This window comes from Diabrotica virgifera, chromosome 8, assembly GCF_917563875.1.
Source record: "Diabrotica virgifera virgifera chromosome 8, PGI_DIABVI_V3a".
Lineage (NCBI taxonomy): Eukaryota > Metazoa > Arthropoda > Insecta > Coleoptera > Chrysomelidae > Diabrotica > Diabrotica virgifera.
In genome coordinates this window covers 39,946,925-39,966,384 of record NC_065450.1, presented here as the reverse complement: position 1 = coordinate 39,966,384, position 19,460 = coordinate 39,946,925, and the positions used below count along the sequence as shown (strand labels likewise).

Here is a 19,460-nt window from a genome sequence, read left to right as displayed (position 1 = left end):
GCTTTATGGTAAACAACCAGGGCCTCGATTTTTGACCCTTCGCTTCGTTATCGAACGTATTCGCTACGTATACTAAACAGATACGAAGCGAATACGTTCGATAACGAAGCGAAGGGTCAAAAATCGAGGCCCAGAAGTGCGTATACTTCGCAACTGATGCCTCTGTATCTTTCTAATAAGACTTATATTGAGAAAGAAGCCTCTCTTGTACCAACGGCATTTATGAACCCGAACTGGTTGGTGGAAATTTGACTTTCATACAGCTTATACAAATACATTCTCTTAAGGATTTTCTTTAGTAACAATTTTAGGATATGACTCACCAGGCTTATCATACGGCATTCTGCGCATTTTTTGGCTCCTGTTCTTTTTTGGAAGTGCAATAAACTCTGCAATAGACTTAAGCCATTCTGTTGATATTTCTCCAGAGTAGAGATACTGTATATGTCGCCGGTGCGGAATAAGAATGACGTAACTGCAAAAAGCCAAATTTCTAAAAAGAGCAAAAAACGATTTTTGAATATTTAAAATGGGGATTAAATGAGAAATAATCGTCCAGTGGCATCCGTATGAGGTTTATTCTTACAATGATGGCTTTTATTTTTATCCCTATTGGATCGAATTTCATTAGCTTAATTTATTCCTCCCATTTTCAACTCTATTAGTCCTGTCGCCAGGGGAGGTACAACGGCCTCCTTTATGCAGATGGACTTACCCAAGTTTTTTTTATGTATTTTGACCCGTAGAACACGAATTTTTTTGGGTAACAGTTGATCCGGATGTCGATAAGATTGTTATAAACAAAGAACTTGAGGAATTACATAACAGCGATTTCTCGCAAAACAAAACATTTTTTTGTATTTTTTTGGGTCATTCTAAGCAAAAAATGTTTCTACAAGTTTTTTCGTAGGATTCATAGTTTTCGAGATAATCGCTGTTAAAATTTCAAAAAATCGAAAAATTGCAATTTTTGAACCCGAATAACTTTTGATTTAAATATAAAATAGCAATTCTGCTTACCGTATTTGAAAGTTCAAGTTAAATTATATCGGTTTTGATTATTTCCATTGCTAAAAATTTATTTTTTTTATTGTCAAACGAAGCTATAAACACAGTGTTTCCCGTACCTAATACATGCGTTTTAATACATCCTACGTAGATATTGCCTCGCTTGCACTAGTACCTACTCTACCTACTTGTTCGGTTTTAAATGTGAAATCATTGAAAACATCACTCACGCACTAGGTGTTTATTACTGTTTATAGCTTTGTTTAAGAATAAAAAAATTAATTTTTAGCAATGCAAAGAATCAAAACCGATAGAATTTGACTTGAACTTTCAAATGCAGTAAGCAGAATTGCTATTTTATTTTTTAATCAAAAGTTATTCTGGTTCAAAAATTGCAATTTTTCGATTTTTTGGAAGTTCAACCGCGCTTATCTCGAAAACTATGCATCCTACCAAAAAACTTGCCAGAACATTTTTTGCTTAGAATGACCCGAAAAATACAAAAAAATATTTTGTTTTGCGAGAAATCGCTGTTATGTAATTCCTCAAGTTCTTGGTCTATAACAATCTTATCGACATCCGGATCAACTGTTACCCAAAAAATTCGTATTCTACGGGTCAAAATACATGAAAAAAACTTGGGTAAGTCCATCTGAATTAAGGAGGCCGTTGTACCCCCCCTGGCGACAGGACTATATCTACAGTTGCGTCATTCTTCATCTGAAAATTTTCTGAACAGAAAACGATTTTTGAACATTTATTATGACGTTTATTCGTACAGAAATGGCTTTTATTTTCATTCCTATTGATCCGAATTTCATTATCTTAATTTGATCCCCGCTATTTTTAACCCTATTTACAGTTGCGTCATTATTCATCTGAAACAAGATCTAAAATGGTGCGTATTTCAATAACGACGCAACTACCCTGTAGTCGCTCAGCACATAGTTACAGTTCTGTCGCATTTGTATCATCTTTATACAGTAATTTAGAAGTTGTTTACGCAATAAACAGGAATTGACCAAATTTGCAGTTACGTCATCTTTGTGATTATTGCTATTGATTCCTTGTCCATTAGTTTGAGTAGTTTTGCTGGTTGGTATATTAGCGGGGCCTACTACTTTGCCATCCATTAGTGGTGTTACCGCAGAATCAACTTCCTGCTGTAATATTCTTGGTCCATCATTTACCTACCTCTTCCTCGAGCTCAAAGGTGTTATCTCTTTGGTTTTCAAATAGTTTCTCTTAAGCGGCTATCCTAGTGTAAAAGTAAGAAATTCATATACTTTTTTGGGAATTTCTAAAATAAAAAGTACTATACCAATTATTGTTTTAAAAATTTGCGTAAGCATTTACTATAAAAATAAGTACATGTAAAACAAAATTTATTAAATAATATTGAAAATTAAATGAATTATGCTCCATCTACTGGCACCGTGAAATTAAAAACATGCCCCCCTGCTGCAGTGATTGGGACTATGTAATAGAGATCCTGAAACATAAAATTTCAAAATTATTGTTGAAATATAAATTATTTTCTATACCATTAACTAGGACTTTTGAAAAATATTAAAATTTTAAATAATGACGAAGTTTTGATTTTTTTTTTAAATTTAGCTAAAACATTTTCAGTTTCAAAAACCGCCAAATTGACATTTTTTATCCGATCAAAAAACCCCTAGTTGATGGTATAGAAAATATCTTATGTTTCAATGATATCTTTGAAATTTTAGGTTTCAGGGTCAATATTAGTGAAAATCACTGCATTAGTGGAGCTAGGTTTTTATTTTCACGGTGCCAGTTGATGGCGCATAAATCGTTTACTTTTCAATATTATTTCATAAAAATTGTTGTACATATACTCCATTTTATAGTAAATGCTCGTGTAAAATTTCAAAACAATTGGTGTAGTACTTTTTATTTTAGAAATTCCCAAAAAAATATATTAATTTCGTACTTTTACATTAGGATAGCCCCTTAATGAGATTTTAAAAACATATCGGTGCTTTAAATCACTGGAGAAGTCCTTAAATTCTATCTTTGTAATGACCAATAATATTGCCGCATTCATTTAACCTTTAACTACACGCGCTGGCGTATTTTGTTCGCCAGATATAGGAATTCTACTGCAAATATATTTAAAAATTTAATTTTTGACCTTGTTTATGTCTCTAATATATCACTGGAATGTGCTTTACAATTTGGTTTTAGTTTCGTTATAATCGGCGTTCTGGGAAGATCGTAATTTACAGTTTATTATTTGATGTTTCCGGTGGTGGACAATATACGCCACGATTATATTAATATAAGTACTTATATAAGTACATATTTCAATTGTTTTTTAGTTATTATGACACAAAATATATTTTTCTTTATAAACAATACTTTTTCTCCCGTAAAATTTCATATTTCAAAAATTTTTTTATTAGCAATTTTATTTATCATGGAATCCAGTTATTTCAGGATTCCAGTTATAAATCCCAATTGGCTTACTGAGAAGGAACTCCAAGTATTCACTGATGCCGAATAAGGTTTATAACAAACAACTAAGTGTATTTTTTCAAAAAAAAAAAACAATTCCGCTTTTATTGTGTATTTTCTTGTGGAGTATAAAGTACGCCACGCGTGTAGTTATGCCATAACTTGATGCGCGGGTAGTTAAAGGTTAAATGTTTTTGAAATGTTAAAGCTTAAGCGATGTTTTCCATTTTTGATACCTGAAAAATTCATAAGCTACCTATTTAATCAAGTATGTACGGAAAGTGGGGAAATTGTATATAAATATGTAGTTCTTCACAGAGCCTTCTTTCAGTGCTTTATTAATTTTGACGTCATATTATATGATTTTAAGAATGTCGGGAATCATTGCATGATATTCTAGTTAAATCTGACAGTTGTCAAAATCGTAATCGGCCAAACATGAAAAGGCTATTGCAATCTAACACTTTTATCGCAATTTGGTAGAAAAAACAAATCAATAGTGTTTATTATATTTATAAAAAAATCTGATTTTTTATTTTTATAGTCGCATTATATGGTTTAGATATTAAATATCAATAATACGTTAATAATTATTTCCGATTATAGCGCCATCTGTCAACAACTAGAATAAATGTTACAAATGTGTATAATCACGGATGTATTACCGCTTTTTCAGTCACAACCAACTTAATGCATTAGAAAGAAATCTAAAGTTTGTGACGCACGGAAAGACGGCTATGAGAAGCACCGTAGTAGGTTGTACCGTAATGAAATCAGCGATTAAATGCGACAAACGTAAGAAAGTTACCTTAGTAAATTGTAAGATTGTGAATAGTCCTTAACCCGGGATTGGTCGCTAGGTAAATTTTTACGCGTGTGGTCGCGCGTGAGATTTTCTCTCACATATCCAACTTTTGCCTTTCTTTACAAACTTTTCTAAAACAGATGAGGTTTCATCAACGATAAATCCATTTGCTTTAAAAAGACACGACGTTTTTCTGTTTTATCATTATTATCTTTATATAAAATGTGACTATTGATGCCGCCAATATTTAACATTGAAAGATATATGCACCGAGAGAACAATTTCTTTTCTCCTAAAACACCGATTTCTTTGAGCAATATTTCTTAAAAGTTAACATATCCTATTAACTTAAACACACCGGTTCACATATAAAGAAACGAGTTTTTTAGACACAACTCAATAATTTATTACAGATAATTTCTTCAATACTAAGAAATGCATTAATGGTTACATTTAATTTTCTTATCCTAAAGTTTTTATTTTTTAAATTGAAAACTACAAATATTTTGCAGTATAAGAAATATAATGTTAAGTTAATCCATATTTATATTTGTGAACAAGAAATTTTCTTGCAATCAAATAAATATTTTAAACCACAAGAAATAATTCTTCCGAAATACCCTCTGTAGTAACTGTGGTTATAAAATAAAAACTTTGTCATTAATGCCGAAATGTTACTTGCAAAGAGATTTTCTTCCACAAAAGAATTGCGCAGATAAACTATTTATGATTTAGTCGTCAGTGTTTATCAAGATGGCGTGATATGTTCATGTTCATATAGATGGATGTTGAATTTATTGGTGTTCTTTAAAAATTAACGGATATTTTGAAGGTACGTACATACCTATATAGGTATTAAATAAAAGTAAATTGAGTAATTTAAGATGTAATAATAGTATTGTTGCGTATCCGAATGGTTAAAAAAGAAACATAATAGTATCTTTTTATGCTTTTTAGGTATAATGATGGACGACTCTGAAATAAAGGAGCTTATTATTCTAACTGGGAAATATGCCACAATTTAAAGCTGGGACCGAATGATATAATATATAGCTTGAGAACAATATTAAGAAAGGAGTTATTAACCAACTGCGGGGCCTTCCAGAAATGGTAGAACTTCATACATGTAAGTACCTTTTTAAAAATGTGTATACTTATGTATCAACTATAATAGGTTTTTTGAATGTATCGTCTTCTATAAAAATATACAATACAACGCTATATCAAACATGGCGGTTGCAACGCTGAGGATGTTTTCTGTTAATTTATTGGAGATAAAGAAATCAGTTAGTCTAAAAGAAATATATGTTTATGGTTAAGAAATTTTATTGCCGAAAACCGTGAATTAGTTAATATGTATTAAATGACTTAGAGGTAAACTAATAATACTTTCCTGTAATAAAATTTCTTAATGATTAGGTATGCTGTCTCTTTCAGATTATAAGGAAATTACATATTATTATGTCTGTTTCAAAATTTTACATTGTTTGTTTTTTCCCTCTTATTTTAGCTAAACAATGTTTATTGTATGACTTAATATTATACAGATAAATAATTAATATTTCATTAACAAAAAGAAAAAAATAAACAAAGATGTGTAGGTTAAATAATGCCAGGTTTGAACTAAATATGATTGATTATTATTAGTATTAATAGTTCTTATATGGGGCCGTGTATTTGTTTTTTTTTGTATTTCCTAAATTTGTCAAAATAAATATCTATAGATATCTTTATAAAAAAAATTTTATTAAAGTAAGTTTACTCTTTCAACATAACGATTTTGTTTTAGTGAATTGCTGATATACAAAGTGCTATTAACAAAAGAAGGAAAATTTGAGGAAGTTGGATTTGCCTCTCCATCCTTTTATTGTTGTGTGGAAGCCAGTAGTTTAAGAGTGGAGAAAATATTTGTATGTAATAATAACGATTTATATCTTGTTTTATTAATAAATAATGATTTTACCTTAACACAATGATTTATTTCGCCGTATGTAATATCACTTTATTTTCAAGAAATATTAACTTAACTCTAAATATACGTTTATCTCTGCGAAATATATTTCTTAACATTAAATACATTAATTATTAATAGTAAAATAATAATATTCCTTACTAAGAAATATTATTGCTCAGAAAGAATAGTTTTGTAATGTGTAGAAAATATATTTTTATGGCTAATAAAATTAATAAACATCAAGTGTAATTTCTTTCTGATAAAAGTTTGCCAGAAAGTGATAATTCAATCATGTTTAAGATATATATCTTTGGGTATACTAAAATTTATTTAAAATATTTTAGAAAATTATATCTTATATACAAAGATATATTTCTTAGGCAATATGCCAAGTCGATCTTTCTTAAATATTAATAAAGTTTCTTTATGTCAAGAATTTTTTTCTCTCGGTGTGGTAAGTGACCATCTAAAACTAACCCGTGAAACAGAATATAGGATTTTCATATCATCGACCACATCCACGGCGCCTTTTATTACATCATAAAAGGAAATTATTTCAGGTTTTAAGCGGAAAAATAAAATTAATTTTTATACACAGTTGGTGACGCCGGTGGTCGCTTGATGAGAGAATGTCTCACATGGGGCGCACTGACTCAACAATATGGTGATACTAAGTAAACTGAGTCACTATCTGAGCGGACGCCTCTATTATATTGTAGAGGAAGGATAGCTAGGAGACTAGAAAGAACCACAGTGCGTATCATTTCCCAGAAAAAAAGTTGAACGCCATTTTCTGAAACCGTGAGAGGAAATCTCATATAGCGACCACTGGCGGGTTAAGTAGCCCATAGAGAACATTGGAACGTTTTGGCGCAAAGTTAACGAGGCTTTTGACAAATCTTATAGCACGTAGGTATTCGAGTAGTTCATTTTTTCACAAAACTCGTTTGCTTTTCTTCATCTATATATGTAATAATAAGTCTCCAATTTAGTATAAAAATCGATTTATTTATCTCTTTATCTCAGTATATGTATAATATATGAAAATGTCATGAATCCTAAAAACTAAAAAAAAAACCTAAAATAATTATGTTGCTTTGCCTATCTACATAATTCCATTCCTACAACATAATTTGGTTTAACCAAATATTCCTACTCCTGTATGGGTGAGATATCTAAGAACAGTCCATGTTTTGAGGTCAGCGCAAAACTTTTTGTCTCAAACTCGATTTCTTTAGGAGTGTCCTTGCATGTTTGGAATGAAAAATTTAGAACTAAGGTTGATAAAGCCATGGACACTGCCAGTAGTCCTATTCGTTTGCCTAAAGATAAAAAAAATATCTATAAATAAATGAATATAAAACCTCTAGAGATCGAACAACAAGCAGGATTCCGAACAGGGAGATCCTGCATCGACCACATCTTCACGCTTAACCAACTCAATGGAAACAGAGAAATACATCTACTATTGGTAACGATAAAGTTACTAGTTTTCGAGATATTTAAAGTTAAATATCAAACGGCACAGTTGTTTTGATTACATTATGATATGATTCATATCATTAAAATTTAAAAATTATTTGTACCCAGTACTTTAAAATTATTCAGCGTATCCTTATCATACTTGACAGAAAGTGTAAGTACTGTACACCCTACTAAATTAAGGTAAATAAACGTTTCTAGCTACTACCAGTGGCGTACGATAGGGTATAGTGGCTGGTTGATCCTTCCCAAATTCTACGCCACTGACAAAATTGCTATTTTAATGTAATTTTTTGATTTTCCAATCCTCTGTACGTAAACAATATACTCTTGATTCGTAACGATAAAATGGTTATTCGAGATATTTGAAAATCAAAATGAAGCGACACAATACATTAATCAAAATAACCGTATTGTTTCATTTTTAACTTCAAAGATCTCGAAAACGAACGACTTTATTGTTACGAATGAAGAGTATACTATTTTCATAGAAAGTATTGGAGAACCCAAAAATTGAACTAAAATAGCAATTCCGCCAGTGGCGTAGAATTTGGAAAGGGTCATCCATTCACTTTCCCCCGTCGTACGGCTCTGGTAATAGCCAGAAACGTTTGTTTAACATAATTTAGCAGTTTGTATAGTACCTATACTTTCTGCCAAGTATGAAAAGGATACGTCGAATAGTTTTAAAATGCTGAGCAAAATGGTTTTTAAAATTTTAGGTAAAACACCCTGTAACTCAGTAATTAACCACATTTAATTTAAGTGTATTAGGTTAAATCTTCGAATTTTGTGCTAAGGTTTCTCCAGTTACTATATGGACAATTTTTAATGAAACACCCTGTATAACTATAAATAAATTTATAACCTATGATCAGAGCAATGCTAGAAAAAGATTGTTGCAAAAATGTTGAAAATTTTAAGTACCACTTTTCATTTACAGCAAAAATTTCAGCTGTACGAAAACATTGGTATAGTCGGTTCTCTAAACTCAGACACAATTGGCTAGTGATTTTAGTAAGTAATTTGGTAAACTTGGTAAAATTGGCAAAAAACAATTACTAAATAGTTAATAATTACTAACTAGTTAGTAATTTTGACAATTTTAACAAAATTGGCCAAAAACAAAAAAAATACCTACTAAAATCACTACCCAGTTGTGTCTGAGTTTAGCGAACCGACTATAACATATACGTGTTTGTTTTAAACTTTTTTTTTAATAACCAACTTGTGTGTTTAAAATTCAAAGGTTTATGATTTATGATGATAAGGTTTATATTTGTCTATGATTCATTCAATTCGCAATAAAACTCGCAGTTTTCATAAGATTTAAGTCAAAAATAATAAAACATTCGCGGTAAATGTTACTAACTTTGGTGGTCATTAAACTGCGTCACATGGTCCTTAAACTGCGTTACCTTGAAAAAGGGTGGTACAAAAGGAGGAATCCTGGTCTTATTAATAATTTGTTTATTCCACTGCTTTCACTTTCTAAGATTCTATAGCAACTGGGATATGCCAAAATATCTTAATCTCGATGAAGCAAAAAACCAAAGCTGCACCCCCAAGTGGTAGAAGATGGCAACATCCAAATGGATGTCTAATGCAGATAGTGATCTAGTGATTGCTGGTATAAGAAAGGTCCCACTTGTACAATGAGTGAGTGGATTTCTAAGATAAAATAATATACACCACTGCACTTAAGACAGTAGACGATTCTGTATATGGCAGCGGTCCACTAGAATTTATACAGTTAAAACTAAAAAATAAAATAAAAATTCCATTTTTATTCAGTTACAATGCGAAGGCAAAACTATCTTATTTTTCACTTAGAACAGGGAGCGCAAACCAGCACTCTAAATCGACGATTTTCGACTCTATTTGGAGTCATCATCAGAGAGACGTAGGCGTAGGCTAAGTAAAAATTCATGAAGTGCAATAATAAGTTTTAATGAGTTTTACCCTGAAACCGAAATTCACAATATTGCACTCCAGATTGTAAGGAAAAATTCACTATATGCAATAATACGGTTTAATGAGTTTTGCTCTGAAATCTAAATTCACAGTAATGCACTTAGTGTATTGTACCATAAATTATCTTAGCAATTAGAAGGGTTAGAGCCCAAGGTGACTTCTCCAGGGCTGGGCAGTACCGTATTTAGTTCAAATTGATGATAATGTCAAATTCTCAAAAAAGTGCACTTAGTGAGTTTTACCTCTAATAGGACGATATGTTATAACCCTTTGGTATTATTGGAGCAACCTGTGGTGTTCTGTGAAACAGTTTGGTGTTCTTAAGTTAACTATCGAGTAAGCAAATTAATATGAACTATTAATTTGCTTTCCTATTTTAATATGAAATAATTTGGACATAGACACTACAGCGACATCTGACAAAAGATAAACGAAACCTAAGACTGACCTAATAGACTTTTGAAGACAAAGAAGGCAATATCTCCAGAAAATAGGAAAATCGTAGACAAAATCACTAGAAATAAACACATGAAGCTTGATGAACGTCAGAAATTGGATGGGGGTGGTGCAGAACTACCAATGTTGGAAACAAAAAATCAGGATCCACGACTTAATTTTAACTGTAGCTTGATCGAAGGAGAAAATAAAAGTGTACGAAACCGTATTTAGTAGACAAACGTAGACAACCGTTGGACAAAGCGGATTATCGAATGGTGACAAGAGCACGCAAAAGAAGTAGAGACTGAAGTAGCGTGATGATGATGATGATGATGATGATGATGATGATGATGATGATGATGATGATGATTATGATGATGATGACTTAGTAAACAAATAAAAGTCTTACCAATACAAATTCTTGGGCCTTCTCCAAATGGTATAAAATTCAAACCATCTGAGTTAATCTGATCACTTAGAAACCTATCAGGATTATATAATGTAGCATTAGGATAAATGTGCTCATCTCTGTTAAGGGCAAACAATGGAATTAGTATTGATGTGTTTTTTTCCACTTTCAAGTCTGTGTCCTTAAACTGGTAATCATCGATAGGTGTTCGATCCAAAAATGGTAAAGTTGGGTATTTTCGTAAAGTTTCTACAATCAAAAGTTTTTATTAATATGGGTAAATCCTTTACCAAGTCTAACCCGGGAGCAGTCGCGCTCACTTCTGCCACGTAAGTATTCGCGCGTAGAGAAAAAATCTCACAATACAAATTTAAATAGGGATTGACAAATTTCTATTTTATAATATTTTTATTTATTTGTTATGTTACAAATATATATTTCTAACAATTTTAAAACTAATTGGTTCTCACCAAAGCCATAAACTCCAGAAAACATAAATAAAAAAATAAAAAAAGTTTTTTTTTAATATTTAAAAAAGATTTAAATAATTAAAAAAAAATTACTACAATCTTCCTCGAGGGACTTACTTGTAACCTTGAAACAACACCCTGTATATTGAAATTTTCAAAATCCGTATACACATTTGAAAAGAGCACAAAAAAACTAAGTTTAATGTTTTTCTTCCTTTTTGCACATGCAATTTAATGATTTTAATTTTAAAATTATCTCGAAATTTTTTAATAACTCTGAGAACTCTATCAAAAATTTCGTTATATTTCAAAAGTAATGTCATTAAATTTTCTGCGCAAAAAATTGAAGCGAGCCATTAAACTTAGTTTTTGCGCTCTTTTCCAATGTTCAAAATAATTTTGAAAATTTCAATATACAGGGTGTTACTTCAAGGTCACAATTACTTTAGGTTTTTTTGTTAATCCGGACCTGGATTTTTCTTGTGATTAGTAAGTGGGTCGTTCCAATGTAGTAAATGATTATAGATTATTTTTAAAACGAGTATTTATTCACTAAATTTAATAATTTACTAAGTGCTTTAAAAATCTGCTCTTTAATTTCAGAGTTCTTAAAAATTTTAATATATTTAATTTCAAAATTAATGTCATTAAAATTTCTGCGCAAAAAATTAAAGCGAACCTATAAACTAACTTTTTGTTCTCTTATTAAATATGCAAACGCATTTTGAAAAATATACAGGGTGTTGTTTCAAGGTCAAAATTACTATGTTTTTTTTTTGTTATTCCGGACCTGGATTTTTTTTGTGATTATTAAATGGGTCGCTCCAATGTAGTAAATAATTATGGATAAATGTTAAAATAAGTATTTATTCATTAATTTTAATAATTTATGAGTAAAAGTTAATAATGGTAGTGGAGCCCAAGCGTGAAGAGTTAATATAATATGAAGTCAAAAATGTATAAAAATAATTTTTTTTTTAAATTGTACCAAAAAGCCCCATTATTTTTGTCCGGCAAGTGATCCAATATGCATTACACATGTAAAAAAACTGTAGAAAATAAAAATAACATATGTGGTAATAAATAAAAAAATTCCAGGAAATTGACATCTTCGGGGCATCCGACTGCGCATATGTCACTTGAAAATTGTCCGACAAGGTTACTACATTATTGTAAAAATGTTTTATGGTAGATACCGTTAAAATTATCCATGTGGTAATAAATATATTATTTTCATAAATTTGACATATTTAGCGTCTACGACAACTACGTGACAACTTCGTGACCACTTGACAGACAAACGTCCCACTGCCAGAATGCGCTAAGCTCCAAATTTGTCCGACTCCACCCAAATAACAAGTACAAAAAGTTTCAACGGTGTGGTTATAAATAATAATTTTATATGTGGGCCTAAGACCTAATACCTTTCAAATATTTGAATAGTATGTAATAAAACACATAAAAAACTGAAAAGTAAAAACAAACCATGGCTCTCAAAAATCAGTACTAGGTATATTATTTTATTACCACAAGTTAAACGCAAAACTCACTTTTTGCTTTGCTTTGCGAAAAATGCAAAACGCAAAACATCTTACAGCCCCTTTAAAGGAGGTCAAAACGTATAGTATTACCTAAAGTATTTGAATAATATCTAATAAAACATTACGTACCATTAATGCACATTTCTAAGTATTTGTTCTCCTGGACCCCCTCGAAACAAATCGATCCATGTTTTTCAACATTTAATTTGACTTCTTTTCTTAATTTGTCTTGAATTTCTTGATTTTTAGCAATTTCGTATAAAGTGAAGCTTATTATTGTAGTAGTGGAGTCGCGTCCAGCTATTAAGAATAACAGGACATTGGACATAATCGTTTCAAATCCTAAAAAAAAATGTATCGGCGAGTTATAGGTATCCTATACAATACAATATTAGGCTACTGATTATGTTCAAAATAAGAGAGCTAAAAAGAACTACAACGTTAACGGGATTTTATTGTCTCATATAGTCAATGGAAATCTAAATTTGAAAAAACCGCGGAGTGTAAATTTAATAAACATCATTTAAATTGGTGCGTTTTTGAGAAAGGGGTGAATTAGTCCCTAGGCACAGGGTGAATTAGGGTGAGTTCTATTCACTTTTTGTACAAACACGTCAACAGGAAAATTGTTCCAGGTTAAATTTACCATCAAAATATCACATTTTACAGTCAAAAATATTTTTTTACAAAAATATATTCAAAAGAATGGCAAGAAGAAAACACGAAAGAAAGCAATTTTGTTTTTGCCCCATAACTTTTTTTTACAGGGATATATGTATAGGCATTGCTTCAGCGAAAAATAACTTCCTTTCCTGCTGCAATCCTTTCTCTTTAAAATGGCTGTCGGTAGAAGTCTCTAGGATTTATAGTTTCCGAAATCGGGTTTTTCAAAATTCGTCGCTCACACCATTTTTGAGCCATTTTTCCCATTATTTCGCAAATATTGTTCTGTAACTTTTTTCTAAGCATTTCTAGGTATATGCAATGGTACTATTTAGTAGAAAGAGAAGTCAATTGCCTTTAAATTGGTCTGTTGTATAAGGCTGTACGACTATTTTTAAGCAAGTTATGATTTTTTAAGGTCTTATACTTTCAATGATTTTTGATATATTTTTAAATTTATTAGATGACGTTTTTTCTTGTACATTTAGATACATATATACATTGTGGAAAAAAATATTATTTTCTTTACTTTAAGATATTGTATTGCAAAATATTAGACTATTTTTAAACAAGATATCCGTGGGATATCCAAGGGTATCCGTAATTTGAGAAAAATTTTAAAATGTTAATTTTTTTCAATTAGAAGAATAAAATTGCATATTATAAAATAATTTTTAATTCCAAATAACTTTTGTTAATAACACTTTTCGATATTGTAAAATATAAAGGTACTTTACTCTTGAGAGAAATTCATATTTTTTAACATACCTCGTACACTGTTGATAAAATTTTATATCTGATGATTACATCTTAGGTTCTAGACTACGCAGAGCATTTCATAAAGAACAATTTTTTTCATAAAGTTAATAATAAAAAAGTTTTTAAAACTTAGTGGGACCTATTGCATGTGTATGTCAAATTTTGAAAAAGCATATCTTGTTTAAAAATAGACCTAGAATTTTTTACAGTACACCATTTTAAAGTAAAGAAAATAATCTTTCTTTTTTATTGGACAATGTATATACGAGTACTATATACCTAAATATACAATAAAAAAGTTAAAATGAGAAAGGACCAGGCAACACTCCTTATGGAAAAGTGGTCACGGTCAAATTTGATGAAAGTTTGGCCAATGATACTTCTTGATGTGTAGATTAAAAAAGTCCATGGCACCTGGGTCTGAATAACTACTATTCTCGAGTTACAACCTTCTGAAGTTATTGGATTCGAGTTCTCGGTTTACGTTAAGTGCACTAATTTACGGTCAAGTGAATGAAAATATTTATTATTAGAAGAAGAGAAACTCATGTTCTTCATACATATTTGCGTGTTATATATGAATTCGTGGTCAAAAATAGTTGGATCCTATTTTAGTCTTCAGAAAACCTCCGAAAAGTCTTCAGAAAACTAAAGAAGTGCGGTATAAAAGGTGCTGCTAGATCGATATAAGCATTATCATGTTTTCATGAATGCTTCTCAGTTATGGAATACCAGCAAAACTACAGTTCCGCCTTATCTTTAGAAAACTACTGAACAGTGGCGGATCTAGGGGGGATGGGGGTAATTCCACTCGTAACATGTTCCAAAATAATTAAAGTAAAAATTGTTGAAACATAAAAAAATACATTAGTTGACATGAAACTTGTCCCGCATATCAGATATAAGACAGGTAGAGAAACATGGACTTGATTTCAATACAAAAAAAAAACAAAAGTAAATGGTAGTTTGTAAATGCTAAATATTAATTACAATTGTCTATGGAAAAATCGGATTTAAATCATCTTCGACTATTCATATGTTAACAGTTTGCTGATTTCGGTTAGATGCATCATACGTCGTGTTTAACTAACGACCTATCAGGATACTTAACATTGGGTTGATGTCTTGCAAAGCCTAAAAACCATAAAAACTTTATTTAAGAGGAAAACTGACAGAGCGTGTTGCGACATTATGAGTGAAATAAAAAAATGTAACAGAAAAGGATAAAAACTGAAGACGGAATTCAACCCAACGTGAAAAAGATTAAACGTAAGAAGAGATAGAGAAATTTCTGTCAAAATTTGGTATTTATGACCCTTAAAATAACACCAAATGCTAAAATTTATTAGCCTGTAGATAGTGTGGATGTCTCGTCAGCCGAGGGTATGATCAGTGGCGTGGTAATTTTATGGTCAAACTACGTTTTGTTCTAATTTTTATCATTGTGAGAATTAAAAAAACCAACTAATATTTTTATCTCCACCACTGAGAGCGGTCAACTTTTTGGTTGCCTGTATTCTTCGGGACATTTTATCACAAAGTGTAAATATTACTAATTTTACCGTCTTGTGGGGTATCTGCGTTCTCTTTCTTTTCCACTATTATATATATTATATCTCTCTTTGCCGACGTTTAAATTGGGACCCACTTGAATCTCGCTTCAACACGCGCCTCGACCTCGTCGTGAGAATTCTCCATAACACACTGGTGATATGAGCACAAGTACCTACAGTTCTCGCACCAGATTGACAGGTACAGTAATACCCGTTAATCGGTTCTTCTACAGGCTCATCTTCATCATTATCTTCATCAACCGTATAGGAAATAAATACTTGGTGTTTTGTAGCTTGCCGAAATCTAGAAAATATTCGAACTCTTATGAATCCCAGGGACTAATTCACCCCTTTCTCAAGAACGCAACCCTTTAAATGGTAGCACTCCAGGGTTTTTTCATACCTAGAAGTCCCTTGACTATATAAAATAATAAAACCCCGTTAACGTTGTAGTTCCTTTCTAAAATACATAATCAATAACCTATATTATATAAACATGTAATTAAAAATTTTACTTGGGTATTTTACAATACCCAAGAGATTAGATGCCGCATCGGAAAGGCAAAAAGTGCATTCTTGACTATGAGCTCTGTGTTAAAAAACATGACCTCACCGTAGAAACAGAAATAAGGCTCCTTAAATGGTATGTGTACTCAGTGCTTCTATACGGAGTAGAAACGTGGACATTGAAGGCGGAAACTCTATCGAAACTTCAGGAATTTGAGCTATAGTTCTACAGAAGGATCCCGAAGATACCATGGACAGACAAAGTTAACAACGAAGAAGTACTACGGAGGATGAACACAACAAGAGATTTGGTGAACATCGTGAAGGACCGTAAAGTGTAGTACTCAGGACATATATTGAGAAATCAAGGCAGATACGAGCTACCCCAATCTATTTTGCAATGTAAAATGGAAGGAAATAGGGCCTCAAGAGGAAGAAGAATATCCTGGCTTGCTAACCTGAGTGCATGAAAGACCTCAACACAACTATTCCGTAAAGCAACCAACAAAATCATCATAGCCAGATTAATCGCCAAAGTTCGGAACGGACAAGCACCATAAGAACAAGAAGAAGATGGTAATGGACATGAACTTACCTAAAGCATCCTTTTCTCCTCTTTTCTTTTCTCTAATAGCTTTGTTTGCTACATCTACCATGCTTCTCGGCTTACCATCATAACTTTCTCTAGCTGTCATTATGCGTTTGAAAACATCTTCAAAAAATTTCATGCAATTTTTTGCCACAAAGTTTAATTTTAAAGCATCTGCCAATGCTGGTTTCAGAAAGAATAAATTCTGGACAACTCCATTCCTAAAGTTAAAAGCAAACATCGTATGTATACATTTCTTAAATACTGATGGTTTTTCATTAAAACAACGAGGATTGGCTTCATAAAAACATCTAACTAGGAACTCTATTGCGAAATCTTCTCCAATGTTTGTAACATCAAAAATACCACAATTCTTGTGTACGAAGTCTAACATCGTTTGGTTTATTTCGATTGTATGTGGCTGCAAATACCTTAACATGCCCGAGGTAAACACTGGACTAAGCATTTTTCTTACTTTTCTCCATTCATTATATTTTAAGAAAAACATTCCATGAGCCATATTGGGATGTGAAGGTGTAGCAACTCTTCTGTTGCAAAATGTTGAAGCATCTTTAATCAACACGTCTTTGATTAGTTTGGGAGATTTTAGAACTAAAACTGGTTCATCAAAAATGAACATCCCGAAATAGGGAGCATTGATTCCATCCCATATCTTCTTTATACATTCTTGGGTAGTAGTTTTAAACATCATTACATCGTAAAGATTGCCGAAGAAAGGGACGGGTTTTAAAAATTGAACATTTCTTCTTTTCCAATAGTTGAAGTCTCTTGTAGCGTAACAATAAGCAGCAATGCATAAAATGCTTAAATATATTAAGCCATCAAGAAACGGGGAGGAGGTGAGCAACATCTGAAATAAAAAAAAAACTGTTGAATTAATTGGTATAAATATTTATGTTATAATACAGTTTCACAAATTTGTACAAATACGCTGCGCGCCAAAATTAATGCATAATTTTAAAATTATAATTTTAGTCGTAATGAAAAAAGAATGTTTAATTTTTGGTTTTTTAAGGTTGCTTTTAGAATGTCTGAAATAAAAAAACTTTTCTTTTTCTTACGAAAACTATATTGCAATAAAACTACCTAACATCATAAATAAATTACGGAATTGAATTTTTTAATTTCATAAAAATTACGAATATTGCCTCCTATGGCATTTAGTTCTGCTTGACAATGATCTCTCATACTGAGAGTTACCGTTCTTAGTTCATCTTTATCTATTTGATCCAAAATTTCAACTACTAGCAAAAACAGTTAATCTAATAACTTTGTTAATGTGAGTAAAAATATTACATCAACTATTTTGCCACAACAAGATCCCATTGCTTATCTCCCTAATTCAAGAAAGGTCTCGAATTCATTCTTTATAAAACCAGTCAATAAATCTGAACTGATCCAAACAATCAATAGTATCAAAAGCAAATCCTCCTGTAGTACTGATGGTCTATCGATAAAATTTTTTTCTAATCTCCCAGAAAATGTGTTAGAAGTCCTCATCTCACTAATTAATGATTCCTTTGAGAAAGGTAAATTTCCAGAGTGCCTGAAGACAGCCATCATTATTTCTCTTCATAAGGGTGGTGAAATATTTAATACCTGCAATTATAGACCTATTGCACTACTACCGGTACTCTCCAAAATTATTGAGAGACTCATAAAAGCCCGACTTATGTCCTTTCTAGTTGAAAACATTTTATCACAAAATCAGTTCGGCTTTTTAAATAATAAATGCACCACTGATGCCATCTTTTCTGTACTACATGAGGTTTATCAAGCACTGAACAATAATCTTCACACTGCCACTGTTTTTTGTGACTACGCCAAAGCTTTTGATTGTGTAAATCATAACATTTTGATAAGAAAACTAAATTTCTACGGAATTCGAGGTATTTCTTTAGATTGGTTCCAATGGTTCCACTTGGATGATAGGAAACAACTGGTTAGAGCAAATGATACAGACTCTAGTCTCAAAAACATTGTTTGTGGGGTACCTCAAGGTTCAGTATTGGGTCCTCTACTTTTCCTTGTCTTTATTAATGACATCACTAGTTTAAAAATCGATGGAAAAATCTTTCTTTTTGCTGATGATACCAGTATCACTTGGAGCAACTCAAATATTGCAACTTTTCATGCTACTATAACTTCTGATCTACTTACAATAAAAACCTGGTCTGACTCTAATCTACTCTCGTTTAACGTAGATAAAACAGTAGCATTGTCTTATAAAGGAGTTCTTCAACCCTTACCTCTTAATAACAGCCAGATCAGTACCGTTGATTCTGTGAAATTTCTTGGTATTTTTTTAGACAGCAACCTTAAATGGTCCCGCCATATCGATTTGTTAAGGAAGAAACTATCCTCAGCTTGCTATGCTATAAGATCTGTTTCGAATGAACTCAATTTAGCATCTTCCAAAATAACATATTTTTCTTTGTTCGAGTCACATCTTCGTTATGGTCTTCCTTTTTGGGGTTCTGGTACAGCTGCCCAATTCGATGTTATTTTCAAATTACAAAAAAGAGCAATTAGATATCTGTTTGGCCTCAGAAGAACAACACATTGCAGAAGTTACTTCAAAGATCACAGAATTTTAACCCTTCCATCTTTGTATATTTTAGAAACTGTTTGTTTAATTCGTAAACATCTACATGTCTTTCCACCAAGACCTAATCATGACTACTTCACGAGAAATTCTACGTTTGACGTTTATATGCTGACTCCGTCCTCTGAGTTAGTAAAGAAATCTATATTATATTCCGCAAAAAAACTTTACAACCATCTCCCTCCACAACTTAAATCTGCA

At 31.6% G+C, this 19,460-nt stretch overlaps 1 protein-coding gene across 5 annotated transcripts in view; it reads right to left on the bottom strand.

Moving 5' to 3' along the window:
* Positions 1 to 7,235: 7,235 nt before the first annotated feature.
* The window catches only part of LOC126889575 (cytochrome P450 6k1-like), a 52,684-nt gene continuing 40,459 nt past the window's right edge, over positions 7,236 to 19,460 (bottom strand). For all 5 annotated transcript variants that reach the window (XM_050657964.1, XM_050657963.1, XM_050657965.1 and 2 more), the window contains exons 2-5: positions 16,640 to 17,504; positions 12,692 to 12,904; positions 10,552 to 10,800; positions 7,236 to 7,570 (exon numbers count right to left, since the gene is read on the bottom strand). In XM_050657964.1, the coding sequence (XP_050513921.1) occupies positions 7,401 to 7,570; positions 10,552 to 10,800; positions 12,692 to 12,904; positions 16,640 to 17,504 (1,497 nt within the window). In that variant the 3' untranslated portion in view covers positions 7,236 to 7,400. The remainder of the gene's footprint in view (positions 7,571 to 10,551; positions 10,801 to 12,691; positions 12,905 to 16,639; positions 17,505 to 19,460) is intronic.